The sequence below is a fragment of the Castanea sativa genome, chromosome 3 (assembly GCF_040712315.1).
Source record: "Castanea sativa cultivar Marrone di Chiusa Pesio chromosome 3, ASM4071231v1".
NCBI classification, from domain to species: Eukaryota; Viridiplantae; Streptophyta; class Magnoliopsida; order Fagales; family Fagaceae; genus Castanea; species Castanea sativa.
In genome coordinates, this window is record NC_134015.1 from 38,262,793 (window position 1) to 38,278,354 (window position 15,562).

Genomic DNA, 15,562 nt, shown 5'->3' on the forward strand with positions numbered 1-15,562 from the left:
CTCCTAAAATGCCCACCCAACAATGAAGTGGGCAAGGGAGTTAGTAGCTTAGAACAAGAGATGCTTTCCATTACATTTAGAGCATCCCCATCTAGAAGGGAAAATCCTCATCTTTCAAAACTTGGACCACAATGATTGCAATTTAGCTCCAGCCCACATCTTCTTAGTCGAAACTAGAAACCAACACCACCTCCACATTATGATCTCCACACACCATATCCAGTCACATTGAGGAATTTTCTCACAGCCACATCAAAATTAACCTTTACTATTCATGGCAACAACGAAGTCCAAAAATCCAAAGAAATATTTATGTCTAATTGTTTCCCGGGCCAGTTTATGGTATAAGTATACTTGTTGGATGTCTTGAGCAAGGGAGGTCAGATCAATCACTTAAAAACTTTTTAGGGCCATTCCGATAAAGATAAAACTTTTAAGGGCTATTCCGACAATGACTGCGCAGAAATATAGCTTGGTCTTCGTCGGTGGTTCCATTGCTTGTACCATAATCTTTTGGTTCTACTTACCGTACATCAGTTAATCTTTATTTTGCGCTTGAAATATTGGATATACAGATTTTAAGCATATTTCATTCGATATTAAGCATTCAATACAGATTTTAAGCATCTTACTTGTTAGAAATTTAGACTTCCTAAACCATCGGTATTAAAAAGATCACATCTCTACGAAATGAATCATAAGCAATATGCAGCGCTCGACAATCTTTAAGAACAGAAGATCGTTATAGATTACAAAAACATAAATCCCGTACCACCAATTATTGCAATTGCACATGAAATTTTTTTTTTTTTTGGTTTAAGACAGAAAATGTTAACCTAGGCATTTCACATGATATTTGATTCTTTGCCTAACAAAGAAGGTTCATTAGGCTCTGAGACGTAGTTAAGTGTGTTGCCTACCATAATATGCTCATAGAAATGGTAACCTTGAACTTAATATGACTGACTAGTAAACATCATCAAGAATAAAGATTGCAAAAACTCCAAACTTTATTGTTTTTTCTTTAACGCCCCACTGATAATCCATGCATCTAACATCCCTAAGGCTAAGGGGCGCATGAACATATATATGATCATTCCAGCCAGAGAGTTACCAAATTAAACAAACAATGATCAGAAGACCAACGCTTAAACAGTACAAGAGGCGTTGCAAGAAAGCAATGTATTGGATGGAAATTGAATTTTTTTTTTTTTTTTTTTTTTAAACCTTTGAAATATGGTTTTTTTTTTCCTTTATCATAATGGGTTCCACGTCCACTGCCAAATTAAAATGACAAGTCACAAAATTTCCCGCCTTTGTGTCAATTTTCTCCAAGTTATTTCAGCAACGTAGCTTCTTCCCCTGCTATGAGAAATGAAAAAATGTACACTCTCTATATCCCCTGAAAAATTCAGCAAGCATTCATGCTAATCAGAAGCTTTCTAAACTAAACACCAAGTCATCTAATGAACTATGAAACTCATCTTTGATGAGAGAACTTCTAAACCTCAAAGCTAGTATTATACACAAGCAGCAACCAATAGAACTATCACCTGGATTTGGAAAAGTTTCTGGATGGGATTGGTTGAATTAAGCAGCCGCAGCCAATGGTACAGATCTGTAGCATGCTCTCTTTGCAGCACGAACAATGTCTTCAACCTGCAAAACCCATAAACCGAGAAAAAAAAAAATTAGTGCACAATCATAGTTAGTACTTATACCCATAGTTGTCAAAACGTAAATTGTCTTGTAAATTGAGTGTTTATTTTCTATATCATGTATCATAAGATACACAAACACCTAAAAAAAATCATAGATATACACATAAAAGTTGTATTTATTATAAATTCAAAATATATAAAAGTTGTATTTATTAAATAATCACTACTTATGTAATAATATTTAACAAAGTTAACTAAATAAATCAAATTTATATATGTTTATAACATACACGTTCAAATTGATTAAACTCATAAGTGAGAATACATGGTAATTTCTTTTCATCATATTGCCTAATCAACTTCATCTAATAAGTCTATGTTATCATCATGTTCATCATCTTGCAAAATTATTTCCTCATTGACATTTTCTTCATCATCATCAACATTTACTATCTCTTTTCTTATTCTTTTATTCTAATAATTTTTTTTTTCTTCTTGGCATTCTAGCTTCTTAGACTTATAACAATAATAACAAAATAAAATTAATATATTTTCATTAATACATTTCATAGCATATGTTGCAGGAAACCAAGATTTTATGTTTTAACTTGCAATTTTTTTTTTTTTTTTGAATTTGGTTATTAATGTTGAGGGTTTTTAGGGATTTAAATTAGATGTTTTCCATGTTGGTGTAATCTCCTAAACCCTATTTAACTAGTACTCCTGTAATGCTGAAAAACAAATGAATTTGAATAAGATTAATTATTATGAGTTGAGAAATATGTCCTCTCCTCCCTTGTTTTCTCAGTTTGGTGGTGATGCCAAATGCCCATAGGTGATGATGCCTAAGGCTTGTAGGCAGATTCTAGGTGGTGAAGCCTTAGGTTTGTTCTGTTACTTTTGTTTCTCTTTTATCTCCTATTTCCTATTTGTGCTGCATCAACTTGGTATCAGAGCATAAACTCGATCCAATATCTGCACGGCCAAGAGAACCTTGTCTTGCCAGCACCCATCAGAAAAACCCACCAGAAAATTTCATACCACAAACCATCAATCAAAGCCAAAACTTCTGACACCCCTAATCACCATATCCACCACAACTGACCCAAAAGAAACCACCTTTCAGAAACAAGCCCAACCCACATACTCTGACCACCGCCAAAACTGACCACCATCGAAATACCCATCAAGTCAGTGGCCTAGATGTACTACAGCCCGACATTACTCCCCAGCCACGCCTCTGAGGACGATTTGAACCCAGCACAGCCTTGCACCAGCACTGGCCATCGTATCTCTGGCGTCGGTTAAAGACCTCCTCATGGTGACCCACAGTCCGATGAGCTCTGTTTCTCATCGTGCAAATGTTTTTATCCCCTTTTGTGTCAGTTTTAGATTTTGAGTTTCAGTTATGTACTTCTGCTATTTGTATTTTCACTTCATTTAAAAACAGAAAGAAAAAAAAATCATGAGCAGTGTTGTGCCAGTCCATCCAAGTACTTGGGCTCTTATGTTATATTTGCCCCACAGCCCACAGACATGAAACTCCTGTTTTCACTTAGCAACCCATGCACCAACAGAAAGGTTGGCAGCCTACTTGTGCGCTTCAGCCAGCTTGCAGTCCAGGTAAGCAAATCCAAGCAATTTTGGTTGAATATTATACTAGTGCACAATGGTGATTTTAGAGGCACCTAGTTTTGATGGTGGTTCTTCACCGAGTGGTTATATGAGATAGATGAGTTTTTTGGACAAATAGGTTTGTCATATGTGAGAAGGGCTAGGTTTGCCAAAATGAAATTGATAAGTAGAGCTAGGGATCATTGGCAAGATGTTGAAAGGGTAAGCCTCCCATAACTGATTGGGAAGAAATAAAGGAAATACTCATTGAGAGATATATTCCCCCATCCTATGAGCAAAGGAGAGAGAGATGTTTCCCCATCCTATGAGCAAACAAGAGAGAAATACATTCCTCCATCCTATGAGAAACAGAGAGAGAAATATGTTCCCCCACCTTATCAAAAAAAGAGACAAATAAGGGATAACAATCTCAATCAATGGGATAGACCTGCACCTGGCCATGTATCTCAATTTGAAGATGAGATAAAAGTTAGAACAATTTCTAGTCCAAAGCCTAATGTGACTTTTCATTCAAAATCTGGTCCTAAGCCCAAGGTGAAATTTTGTTCAAAATCTGGTCCTAAGTTCACTCCAATGCTATCTTCCATTGAAGTAAAACACAAATTCACAGAAGCAAAACACAAATATACTGTAATAGAACACACTTGAGAATCTCATGAAACTAGTTCAAGATTATTTTGCAATGCTCAAGAAACCTGAAGTTGGGTTTGATACTTTACACGCTCACCACAAGCCCTTAGTGGCAACGGAGATTGCCTCACCTATATGACAAGAAGAACCTACTAAGGAGCCTAAACAACAAGGTGAAATATCTGAACCATGTGTAGCAGATTTAATTCAACCTATTGAAGTGTCAGATACATTGCCCATTGTTGAAAAGGATGATTCCATTATCCTTGATGAAGAGAAGGTTCCATAAAGAAGTGTAACATTAGAGGGTGCACATGATGTGGAAGTTGATGGATTTGCTTCTGATCAACCTTTCATAGTGCATGACGACAAACAGTTTGCTAAAGTAGAGAAAGTGGATACCTTGGTGCTTCCTATGGTTCAAGATAATATTTTGATTCAACATTGATTTTGTCATCCCAGGAAAGTTTACTGATGTGATGGAATGCAAAGCTTTGTTATTCTAGTGCTTCCAAAAGTGACTATTGCATTGAGGCAAGTACTACATGCTGGAGTTCTAATCCTACTTCACTTTAAAACTTGAGGTCGAGTTTTCTCCGACCAGAGGAGTATGTTGCAAGAAACCAAGATTTTATGTTTTAATTTGCAATTAATATTGTTTTTGAATTTGGTTATTAATGTTGAAGGCTTTTATGGATTTAAATTAGATGTTTTCCATATTGGTGTAATCTCCTAAACCCTATTTAACTAGTACTCCGGTAGTGGTGAAAGACAGATGAATTTGAATAAGATTAATTATTATTATGAGTTCAGAAACGTCTCCTCTCCTCCCTTGTTTTCTCTATTTGGTGGTGATGCCAAACGCCCTTAGGTGGTGATGGCTAAGGTTTGCAAGCAGATTCTAGGTGGTGAACCCTAGGGTTTGTTCTGTTGTTACTTTAGTTCCTCTTTTTATCTCCTATTTCCTATTTCCTATTTGTGCTGTATCAGCATAGAAAATAAATTTGCAAACATAAAAGTGAAGTTTCAATCATATGGTACAAATTTTGTAGGAGATATAGGAGGGAAAAAAAAAAAACTAACGGACATGTTATTTTATTGGACTCAATTAAGTATCCCAATAATTTTGAGTTGAAAAAAAGTATAACAAGCTGTTTAAATCAAATAAAATAACAAATTTTAAACAAACAAACAAAAAACTTATTTTAAACCCACATGTCTATGTATCATACGATACATATGATTCAATGATACGATACGATTCATACAATACATGCTTATGTATCAAACGATTCATGAGCACTTACAATACGCCCTGATGATACAAAACCTTTTTGTACACAATATGATACACATCGCATATTGTACGTTACTGACAACTATGCTTTATACCCACAAACCAATAAAAACTTGTGAACATTTAAACTTAAAACACTATCAAAGTATCAGATTCATGAGCACTTACAATACACCCTGACAATACAAAAATTTTTGTACATGATATGATACATATCACATATTGTACAATATTGACAACTATGCTTAATCCACAAACCAATAAAACTTGTGAACATTTAAACTTAAAACACTATCAAAGGCATAAAATCTCATATCTCACAAATCCAGCATCCTCGGCTATTGCATCTAACAGGCTTACTAAAAATTGTGTTATTAGTAGTATGGACCTTAAGCCCATAACCACCCATCATGCTACACTTATTACTCATAATAGATATCAAGCTTAAAGAATTAGAATATAACTGACCTGTGGGACAGCCAATCTCTCAAGATTAGCTGCATAAGGCATAGGAACATCAGCCCCAGTAATTCTCTCAACTGGAGCATCAAGATAACCGAAGCTTTCCTCAACTACAGATGTGCTGTTTAAAGGAAGAAGCACAATGTAAGATTGGTGGTTTCCAGAAAAACCGATCACCAAGAGTAGATATATCAGTGGAAAGAGATAAACCAGATTTCGGCTCCAACACCATGCTGGGGAAAACCTTCTTCGACTGTTATGAGTCTGTTGGTTTTCCTGACAGAAGCATTAATTGTGGATCTATCTAATGGCCGGATTGTGCGCAAGTTTATAACCTAAAGTGATAGGAATAATTATAAATATGTCCATAACTAAAATAGAACTAGTTGTAAGAATATTGTGGTCATTCTTTACCTCAGCACTGATTCCTTCCTTTGCAAGAATCTCAGCTGCCTGAACATAAAGCAATACAATTATTTGCAGTTGGATGCACAAATCACAGAGAGTGAGAGAGAGAGAGAGAGAGAGAGAGAGAGAGAGAGATGAAATCTAAATACAGCCTATAGATTATTTTGATACAACTTTTAGAGGAAAGTATAAGAAAAATTACATCCCCAATGTATAGTGCACAAGTCAAACAAAAGAAAGTTCCCACGCACAGTTCAGTACTTGCAAATTTGAACAGTTGAAAAAGATCCCGCAAAACCAACAATTCAAGGAGAGCATTCCTCAAAACTCAAAAGAGAAGTGGGACATCATGGTACAAAAACTAACACCTTGCAACCAGAATCAACTCCAACCATCCAAGGGAATTGCAGAACAATTGCATATCTTGGACAGGAATAGGGACTCTTGACAAAGCAATAATCAATTCAAAGGATGCTAGAACCCAGAAGGGCCAGAACACCCAAGAATTGTTTCTACTATGCATTTGCAACAGTAGAAACCATTACACCAAATGCAAAATTTCACAACTAACTTCACTTCTTTGGGTGTACATTACACATTTCTCTCTCATTTTCTCATCTTCTATTCATCATACAACTTCCAGGTCAATTTATTTCTCACAAGAGAAAAAATTACATAAAATAATATCAGCTGGGGTAGTATAGCAGACAAACCTTGAGAGCATAGCCCACCATTTTTGAAAAAGCTGTAATAGTCACATCCTTTCCTTCTCTCTCAATCTGTGGACAACAGAAAATTACAAGGTGAACAACAATTATAGTATCAAGGGAACATGGTAGATAATAGGGAAAAAAAGAACAATATTCTTGTAAATAATGTCTGAAAGTCACCTTAGCTTTCCCTATTGGTAAGCAAAAACTGGAATCAAGAACTTCAGCTGAAACGGGGAATGACTCACCATATCTGAAGCACAAAGTTCCCATCAATATGAACAATGTTTAACACGACATGGGCAATCCAAATAAATCAAAATCACAATCTACTTACAACAACTCATTTTCAAGAAAAACAACAGGATCAGGATCTCTTATGGCAGCTTTTAGCAGTCCACGAGCATCTTCAGATGAGTATGGAGTTAACACTTTCAACCCAGGGCAGGAGGCATACCACGATGCATAACACTGCATATAAAAATACATAGAGCATTGCCAAATGTTTGTTTTTCTAATACTGTGAAATGAAATCTGAACATGCTGTGTCATACGGGACAGAACCAGGACCAAATTGGAAGGGCATCACACAGAAGAAGAGCAGGTAACAAAAAAGAACTGGGTACAAAAATAAAGCCTGAGGAACCATACATGAGAGTGCTGGGCACCAACACCAGCAGCAGCACCATTAGGCCCTCTGAAAACTATAGGAACAGATATCTGGCCTGCAGACATATAGTTTGATTTTGCAGCAGAATTAATGATGTGATCAATTGCCTGCCAACCAAAGCAAGAACTGATACTCAGTAAAGGAAAAAAAGAAAAAGAAAAAGAATTATAATATTTAGAAGAGACAAACAGGTACAACACCGTAGAAATAATACAAAAAAATCAAAGAATGAACTCTTTAAGTTACCTATAAACTAGAGAATGCACCATAAATAAATGAACGAAAAATTGTGTATAAATTTATCAGCAATTTTGAATTACCACAGGAGGCAATCCACAATATCCTTCAATTCAACTAACAAATGACTTCTGTGTGTGTGTGTGTGTGTGTGTGTGTGTGTGTGAGAGTGAGAGAGAGAGAGAGAGAGAGAGAGAGGGAAACAGAGAATTCAGAAACTACATTATCCTGATATTATCTTCTTTGGAAAAAAAAAAGGCCTAAATGGCTTTAAATACTTTGAACTCTACTTGATACTTGAATAGATAAAGATGCTATTATAGGGTTTTGGAAGGTAGTTGAAGGATTAAATCAATTGAAACAGCACCATACAACACAAAATCCATATTTAAAACAAACACCTAATAAGCATTCATAACCCATCCAAACTAGACCATTCAGATCGATATCAACCATAATTCTGACATCAGTATATCTCTTAGCATAAGGTTTCAGAATATTGTATACAAATAGGAAACCTCTAACCTGCATAGAAAAGTTAAATGTCATGAACTCAACAACAGGCCGCAGACCATGGTAAGCAGCACCAACTCCAATCCCAGTAAACCCAGCCTGCAAAACGTTTAACACAAAAATGCAATGAGCCAACTGTTACCATAGAATATAAACAAGAATTCTAATCTACTTGACCAACCACAGAAGCAATCAAAGAATCAAGGAATGGTATGAGCAGCTCAAGTAATAGATATAACCTCAGTGATTGGTGTATCAAGAACCCTCTCGGGACCATACTTTTCCAAAAGCCCTTTGGATATCTACACAAAACAAAGATTAAGGCCCGATTTATAGACAAGTGTATAAAATCAAATTAGCCTTTAAAAGGCAATAGAAATCTGCGAATTCATCTCTTCAATTGATAAAGTCTAACCTTGTATGCACCTTGATATTCACCAACCTGCACTCCCAAAAAATAAGGGGGAACATAAGTAAAGAAAGAACATCAAGTTTAGGATATACTAGTAATTTCTTTCCATATATCCTCACCTCTTCACCCATCAAAAACACTTTCGGATCAGCAGACATTTCCTCATCAAGCGCAGAATTTAGAGCATCTCTCACTGTCATCTGTACACAATTATCATTTCAAAAGTAAAATTCAGTAAGTTTGTAAAGACTAATCCTTTATCCAAGCAAAAGAGAGAGCTTTTCAAATTACTATGACAACAATCAAGCCTCAGTCCCAGAATTTTGGAAGCTATTCATATTACTACTTCACCAAAAATGAAAGGTTTTCAGGTTCCTAAAGGTCGGGTCTTGGTGCGATGCCAAGTCACGAATTCAAGTCCCAGAATCAGCTTCTCCAACAACAACAAAAAAAAACAAAAAGGGTGTAAGACTTCCTACCAATCAACTATCCCAAGCCCCGCAAAAGTGGGAGCTTTATGTTCTGGCTACAACCCTTTTTTTTTCTTACAAATTCTTACCCTTTTGTTTTTTTACAAGGTCCCCCATCAAAGAATTTCAATCATATCCCAGCCTCCCGGGAAAAAAGTTGAGACATGCTTAAACATCATACATATACATAATATAATATAAGCTCAGCTCTGGTATAAAAAAAAAAAAAAAACCAAAACACAAACAAACAAGGAGTACTAAAAGTAGTCTAATAAAGCCAACCGAAAAGCATAGAATTGACACAAAATCCACCATTACCTCTTTTCCTGCTGATGAGTAGCTTCTCAATGCCGACACGGCAGAACGTGTCCTCTGTACAAACCAGCATTACAATTAATCAAATCCAAGCTAATTACAAACAAAACAACTATACGAAAACAAAGATTTCATTTTCATTTTTTATTTCACAACAAAAACACATAAACAGCTAATTAATGATTCGATAAGGCGTACCAGAAGAGAAGCGCCTCCGGCACCGACTTTTTGCCTTATAATCCCCAACATCTTTGTCTCTAAATATTGCTCTAAAATCAACCAAATCGAAAAATCACAAATCAGATCCTAGCAAATCAATGAGTGAATCACAGTGCTACTCGACATTTATTAACAACAACAACAACAAAAATGAATGACAGAAGGAAAGAAATGAAAAACCTTCAAATTTCAGAGATTGAGATTTTGGGTTTGAGGAAAAAAAATAATATAAAAATATAAAAAGTAATGACCTTGGAATAAGTATGGTGTTGGATCCGATCTTAAGACGCTCGATGTAGAAAATGAAAATGAAGGCAGCCAAACAAGGCTTTTTCACTTTAGTCTACTAATGGTAATAGACTAATAGATAGTAGTATATCTTTTTTCTTTTTCTTTTTTAAGACCATGTATATTTTTTTTTTTTCCGTTGATTTTTTTTTTTTTTTTTTGAGTGGAATAAATATCTATATTAGATTATAATAATATAGTGCGGCGAAAGAGGAGAGTACAAAATACAATTTTGTTTTTGTTATGATGTGACAGCGATAGGCTTGATAGGATGTGGTTAGGTTTTGTTGTGCTGTGGTGTGCCGAACAAGTGGCTGGGTGAGGTTTGATTGCAAAAGCGAAACGAAACCAAGGGTTAGGATCATTTGGTGTGGGTTGCGGGAGGGTCCCCACTGCTTTGCCTGAGAGTGCGAGACAGAAAGAAAGTAATGAACATGCAGCAATTTTTTTTTTTTTTTAGATATATGAAAAAAGTTTGGATTTCAATATGTTTGGAAATATTTTTCTTTAACTCACTATGTGTCGATTGAAAACATCATTTATTTGTAATTTTAGTTATATAACTTTTTAAATAAGATTATTTATTTGTGATGAGGCTCTTTTTTTTCCTAGTGTAATAATTTTTCTTTTATATCAATTTAGGGTTTACACATTTGTCGGTTAATATCACACATTTACATACAACTGACACAGTCAAAACTCGAAAGTGTCACGAGGCTCCAAAAAATGAACAAATCTACTTAGGAACATATAATTTTGATGTCATTTTAGTGTTCATTTTTTTTAAGCTAGCATCATGACATTTCTGGATGTATCAGTAGTTTACAAATGCATGATATTAATAAACAAATGTATAAACTCCAAATTGATATAAAAGAAAAATTATGACACTAAATTTTTTTTTTAAAAAAAAAAAACTTTATCACACGCTCAAAGCACGTATAATGATGCTAGTATTATTTTAAGGTGATAAGATATAAAATTGAAATAGGATGTAGATATATTGTTAGGAAGGAATGTAAAATAAATAACGTAGTGTTTTAGGATGCAAAATGCATATGTTTTCCAATACAGGGATGGGAATGCTTTCATGCAAAAGTCGATCTCTTTATTCTAATCCACTGTTCAAAGCATCTTTCTTGACGTTGTTTGGCAGCTTACAACCACATAAATTTTTTTTTTAATAATATTTAACAAAAACTAGCAAGTGCCGCAAGGCTTTTTTTGTAGCAAAAAAAAAACTTATGTTTTTATTTTATATATATAATTTTTATTTTACGAATCTATTTTTTAGGTAATGTTTTAGTAGAGTTAGAGTTATATTTTTATCGGATTGTCCTTTAGCATTGTTTCTACTTATACATAGGGATGTAGGGCCATTTTTAAACAAAAAAAATAAAGATCTCAAACAAGAAAAGCCCCTTAAGTAGTAGTAGTGTGTGTCTATATATATATATATATATATATATATTTGATGAATAGTATAGATATATGTTATTAGTTTAGCACTCGTATACATGTATCACATAAAATTGTAATCAGTATTGACTAAGGGTAGGGATATTTATTTTGATGTAAAAACTATTGAATCACAAAATATAATATACAACCAATAAATTACATGAATCCTTGATATTCAATTATATAAGTTGTTTCTCAATAAAAATAATAAAAAAAAAAGTTGCATAAGTTCTTTACACACATGAAACTATAGGGGTGTGCAAAATATCCACTTAACCCGCCAACCCGCCCGACCCGCACCCGACCCACCCGCCCCATGCGGGTCATTAAGTTAGGCGGTTTGGGTTGGGCGGGTTAGACCCCCAAAATTGTAGATTGGATTGGATTATGGATTGAAAAATTGACAACCCGCTACAAACTGACCTGCCCGCTTAATTATACATACATAATATATATATATATATATATATATATATATATATATATATATATATATATAGTTCAGATTGTTAAGTATTTAAAGTTATACAATTCACCTAATAAATTTTTATAACTAATCAATAATCAATTCCCTAAACAAAACTAGCCTTCAAAAAATTTCTTAAACAAAATCTAAAAAGTCAACATTGAAACCATAAACACCTCTACCTACCACCCATCCCATTTACTTCAGCCGTATATACATTATACACTTTGTGGCTTTAGCTCTCACTTTTTCTTCTCACCTTTTACTTTTGGCTTTCACCTTCAGCTATTGTCTTTCCCTTCCTCCTTCTTCTTTAACCTTCTTGTAGCCTATTTCTTATCATTTCAATTCTTCACCGACAATCACAAATGTATGTAATTGCGTTATTGTCTTCTATTGTTTAAATATTTTTTGACTTTTTTATTTCAGTATATGTCATTTGATCCATTTATATATTATTAAATGTGTTATAATATTACAAGTAAAGTCATTTTGTCAAGCAGGTTCATTGTATATTCAAGTAGTTCATTGTATATCCAAGTTAAATATGTTATATATTACATGAGAATACAGTTCATCTAATTCTTTGTCTTTGTCTAATTTTTTTTTTAATCCTTGATGTGACTTTGGAAATGTTAAAACTTTGAGTTTGTTGATTTAATTTTCCTAAGTTGTAAGGCAGAGCCTACTTTTGCTAGAGATGATGTATCTCTTTTTCATTGACCCTATATTTATGTTAGAATTGAGATTATTCAATGAAATCTACCTTTAGTTTTTTTTTTTTTTTTTTTTGTGCATTAGTTATATTTTGAAATTATTCAATAAAAAATTGTAGTTTGCGATAATTTTTTTTTTAAATGTTGGTAATGGCAACCCGCCTAACCCACCGAGTTGAAACCACCAAAATTTGTAACCAATCCACTGGATTTTAACTTTGGTGGGTTGGTAGCAGATTGAAATTTTTCTAACCTGCTAGTGGCAGATTGGATAGAAATATTGGCATTTACCCGTCCAATTCGACCCGCACACACCCCTACATGAAGGACTTGCTATGTGCATAAGTGCATTATTGTCCTAGCACCTATATCATTTTTCAACCACCCGATCAACCAAAATGAAGAAGAAAGAGAGGAAGCTGTGAGTTTAACTGTCTTTGATAATTTGGTAGAGCAAATCTCAAACCACTCTTCTTAATCTAACAAATCAACCTGAAAATAAATTAAATAGTGAGTTACTAATTATATTGTTTTGGCTGCTAGAAAAAAAAAAAAAAAAGAATCCTCAACAATTAACTAAAAATAAATATTTCAAATTTCCATTCATTTTCCATGATTCTGAGTCACCTAAAAATAGCATAAATCTAAAATTCCATAAAAAAAAGTATTATAATGCAATTAAAAAAGTAAATAAGATATAAAAATTGGAAACAAATTTACTTATGCTCTATTTGTTTCGCTATAAAACCTTCTATAAAAATAGTTTTTTACATTTTTCAGTATTTGGTAGCACCAAAAAAAATTAGTCAATGGAAATCTATCTCTAGTCAATGAAAAACCCTAATAAAAATAAGACTTATTTTCTATTTGTTGTTTCAAAAAAACAAAAAAAAAAAAGGAAAACAACCTCCATGGCTCTCCCTCATGCGTCACATCTCCTATAGATATTATCTTATTTTATAACTTCTATAGCTGCAAGAACAGAATTTTTTTGGGCGCCTTCTCTCTCTCTCTCACTGTAAGCTCTCATTTTTTCTCCCCTCATATTCTCATTGTCACTCCCTCTAATCTCTTCTCTTCCCACAAATTTCTCTCTGTCTGTCTCTCTTTTCTCTTTTTCTCCATGTTTCCCTTCCCACAATGGAGAATGCCTGAATTGATTGTTGATGCAAAAATTGATAAAGGAATAAATCAAAAGGAAAGTTTAGAAGACAAATAAACATAACCACATTATTTTTTTTTTTTTTTGAGAAACCACATAACCACAACTTTGAAGCTCCACTATTTTTGAACTTTAACAAAATGGTCATATAAAAAATGATACAAAACTTTAGCATAAGGCCTCTAAAGGACTATCAAACAAACACAAAACCATATAAAAGAATTTGGAAAATGTAGTAGTTCTAAATTATAATAGATGCAAATTATTAAAATTTACCCAAAAAATTAAAGAGCACCTGAGCACGCACGTGAGCACATGCTTAGAGGTTGGTGTTTTTTGTGTGTATTGGAATTTGGTTTTCTAATTTGTTTAAAAAAGGATTTTTTTTTTTTTGAATTGGGTAATTGAGAAAGTGGAAAACATGGTTGGCAATAACTATCATAATTGTATAAGTTTTCTACTAATAAAAACAGATAATTGTATAAGTTTATCTCCTAAAAATTTTGAATTTGATTTATAATTTGTGGTTAAAGGAAAAAAAATTGAATTTAGTAATTGAACATGTGGGAAACGTGCTTGGCAAATTAAAATCAATTTTTTTAGGAGTAAAACATAGGAAGTGAAATTTAAATCTAATCGGTTGTAAAAGAAAAAAAAAATTTGAATTTGGTAATTGAAAAAATGGAAAAAGTTGTTGTCATATTAAGTTTTTTTGTATACTTATATTTTTCTTTTTTAATACAAGTTTCTATCTTTTCCATAAAATAAAAAAAAAAGATAAAAAAAAGCACTTTTTTAGAAGCAAACACATGGAAAGTGGAATTCAAATGAGTATTTACATTTAAGTTTAAATTAAATATCTCTAGCTTAAATTACTTTTATGCACTTGTTTATTTTTTGTTTAGTGTAGTGCTTAATAAATTTTAGGGGTATTTTGGATATTGTAGGTAGATGGTAGCTAACTTTCTGAATCGACTTAATATATAGAAAAGAGATAATACACATAGATAATCTTATAGATCGTATATTAGATAATCTTATAAATCGTCATGTAATGGGTTAAAACTTAAATAATATAACTTCAAACATATTTGGAATCAAACTTTGTCTGCCATGTATATTTACTGAGGTAAATTTTATTAACCTACCCTAAAGTTTGGGCTAATGCCCACAAGGTCCATTAGATTTCAAAATTGACCAACTTGGTCCTAAAAATTGTTAGTCCCCATTAGTCATTTTTTCTCTTTTCTCTCTTAGACCTATCTATTCTCTATCTCTACTCTCTATATTCTTCTCTCTCTCTCTCTCTCTCTCTCTCTCTCTCTCATCCTTCCCACCCACCCACCAATCAAAGCTTGGGTTTTGTTAGAAAGGCAGCAAGTAATGGATCTCCAAATAGAATGTGAGTAGATATGGATCGGGTAGTATGTGATGTGGAGCTTAGTGGCAACACTTAGTACTTTAAGAAATCTGTAGCATTTAAGCAACTTGATGCAGTGGTAGTGATTGTGTAATTCAACAACATGGTAGGCTTATCATTTGGTGTATTAGGTTTTTTTTTTTTTTTGGGTTGAGATCATTAAGTGTGTTGTGTTAGGGATGGGTTCTAGCATAGTGGTTCACAGTGGTTTTACAAGTTTTGTGCTTTTTTTTTTTGTGGCTAGAGTTTTAGTGGTGGAAAACACAATGGTTTTTTTTTCTTGGTTTTGGATTGACCACAGTGGCTATATTGTTCAAACTGAGAGAGAGAGAGAGATCTGGTAAGAGGAGGGATCAATGGAGAGGATAGAGTCATAGAAAGAAGACAGAGTGAAGATACAAGTCTGAAAG

General features: G+C 33.6%; 1 protein-coding gene across 2 annotated transcripts; it reads right to left on the reverse strand.

The window, feature by feature from the left end:
• Nucleotides 1-992: 992 nt before the first annotated feature.
• On the reverse strand, nucleotides 993-10,083 carry LOC142627386 (pyruvate dehydrogenase E1 component subunit beta-1, mitochondrial). Of its 2 annotated transcripts, none has more exons than XM_075801231.1 (16): nucleotides 9,891-10,083; nucleotides 9,619-9,689; nucleotides 9,424-9,477; nucleotides 8,755-8,835; nucleotides 8,639-8,665; nucleotides 8,463-8,525; nucleotides 8,236-8,322; nucleotides 7,455-7,580; nucleotides 7,141-7,274; nucleotides 6,984-7,056; nucleotides 6,807-6,872; nucleotides 6,100-6,138; nucleotides 5,896-6,020; nucleotides 5,692-5,806; nucleotides 1,554-1,659; nucleotides 993-1,402 (listed from the first exon to the last, which is right to left on the reverse strand). In XM_075801231.1, exons 2-15 carry the CDS (start codon nucleotides 9,667-9,669, stop codon nucleotides 1,591-1,593), a joined length of 1,110 nt encoding a protein of 369 aa, XP_075657346.1. In that variant the 5' UTR covers nucleotides 9,670-9,689; nucleotides 9,891-10,083; the 3' UTR covers nucleotides 993-1,402; nucleotides 1,554-1,590. The 2 variants fall into 2 exon arrangements, with proteins under 2 accessions (XP_075657346.1, XP_075657347.1); XM_075801232.1 differs by having other exon boundaries at nucleotides 9,820-9,904.
• Between the last annotated feature and the right edge of the window lie 5,479 nt (nucleotides 10,084-15,562).

Excerpts from the sequence above, each read along its gene's own strand:
- LOC142627386 (XM_075801231.1), bottom strand. The coding sequence starts at position 9,669 with ATGTTGGGGATTATAAGGCAAAAAGTCGGTGCCGGAGGCGCTTCTCTT. Across the intron at positions 8,526-8,638 it reads AATATCAAGGTGCATACAAG|ATATCCAAAGGGCTTTTGGA; the intron begins GTTAGACTTTAT and ends TGTTTTGTGTAG. Across the intron at positions 1,660-5,691 it reads AGAGATTGGCTGTCCCACAG|GTTGAAGACATTGTTCGTGC; the intron begins GTCAGTTATATT and ends TGGGTTTTGCAG.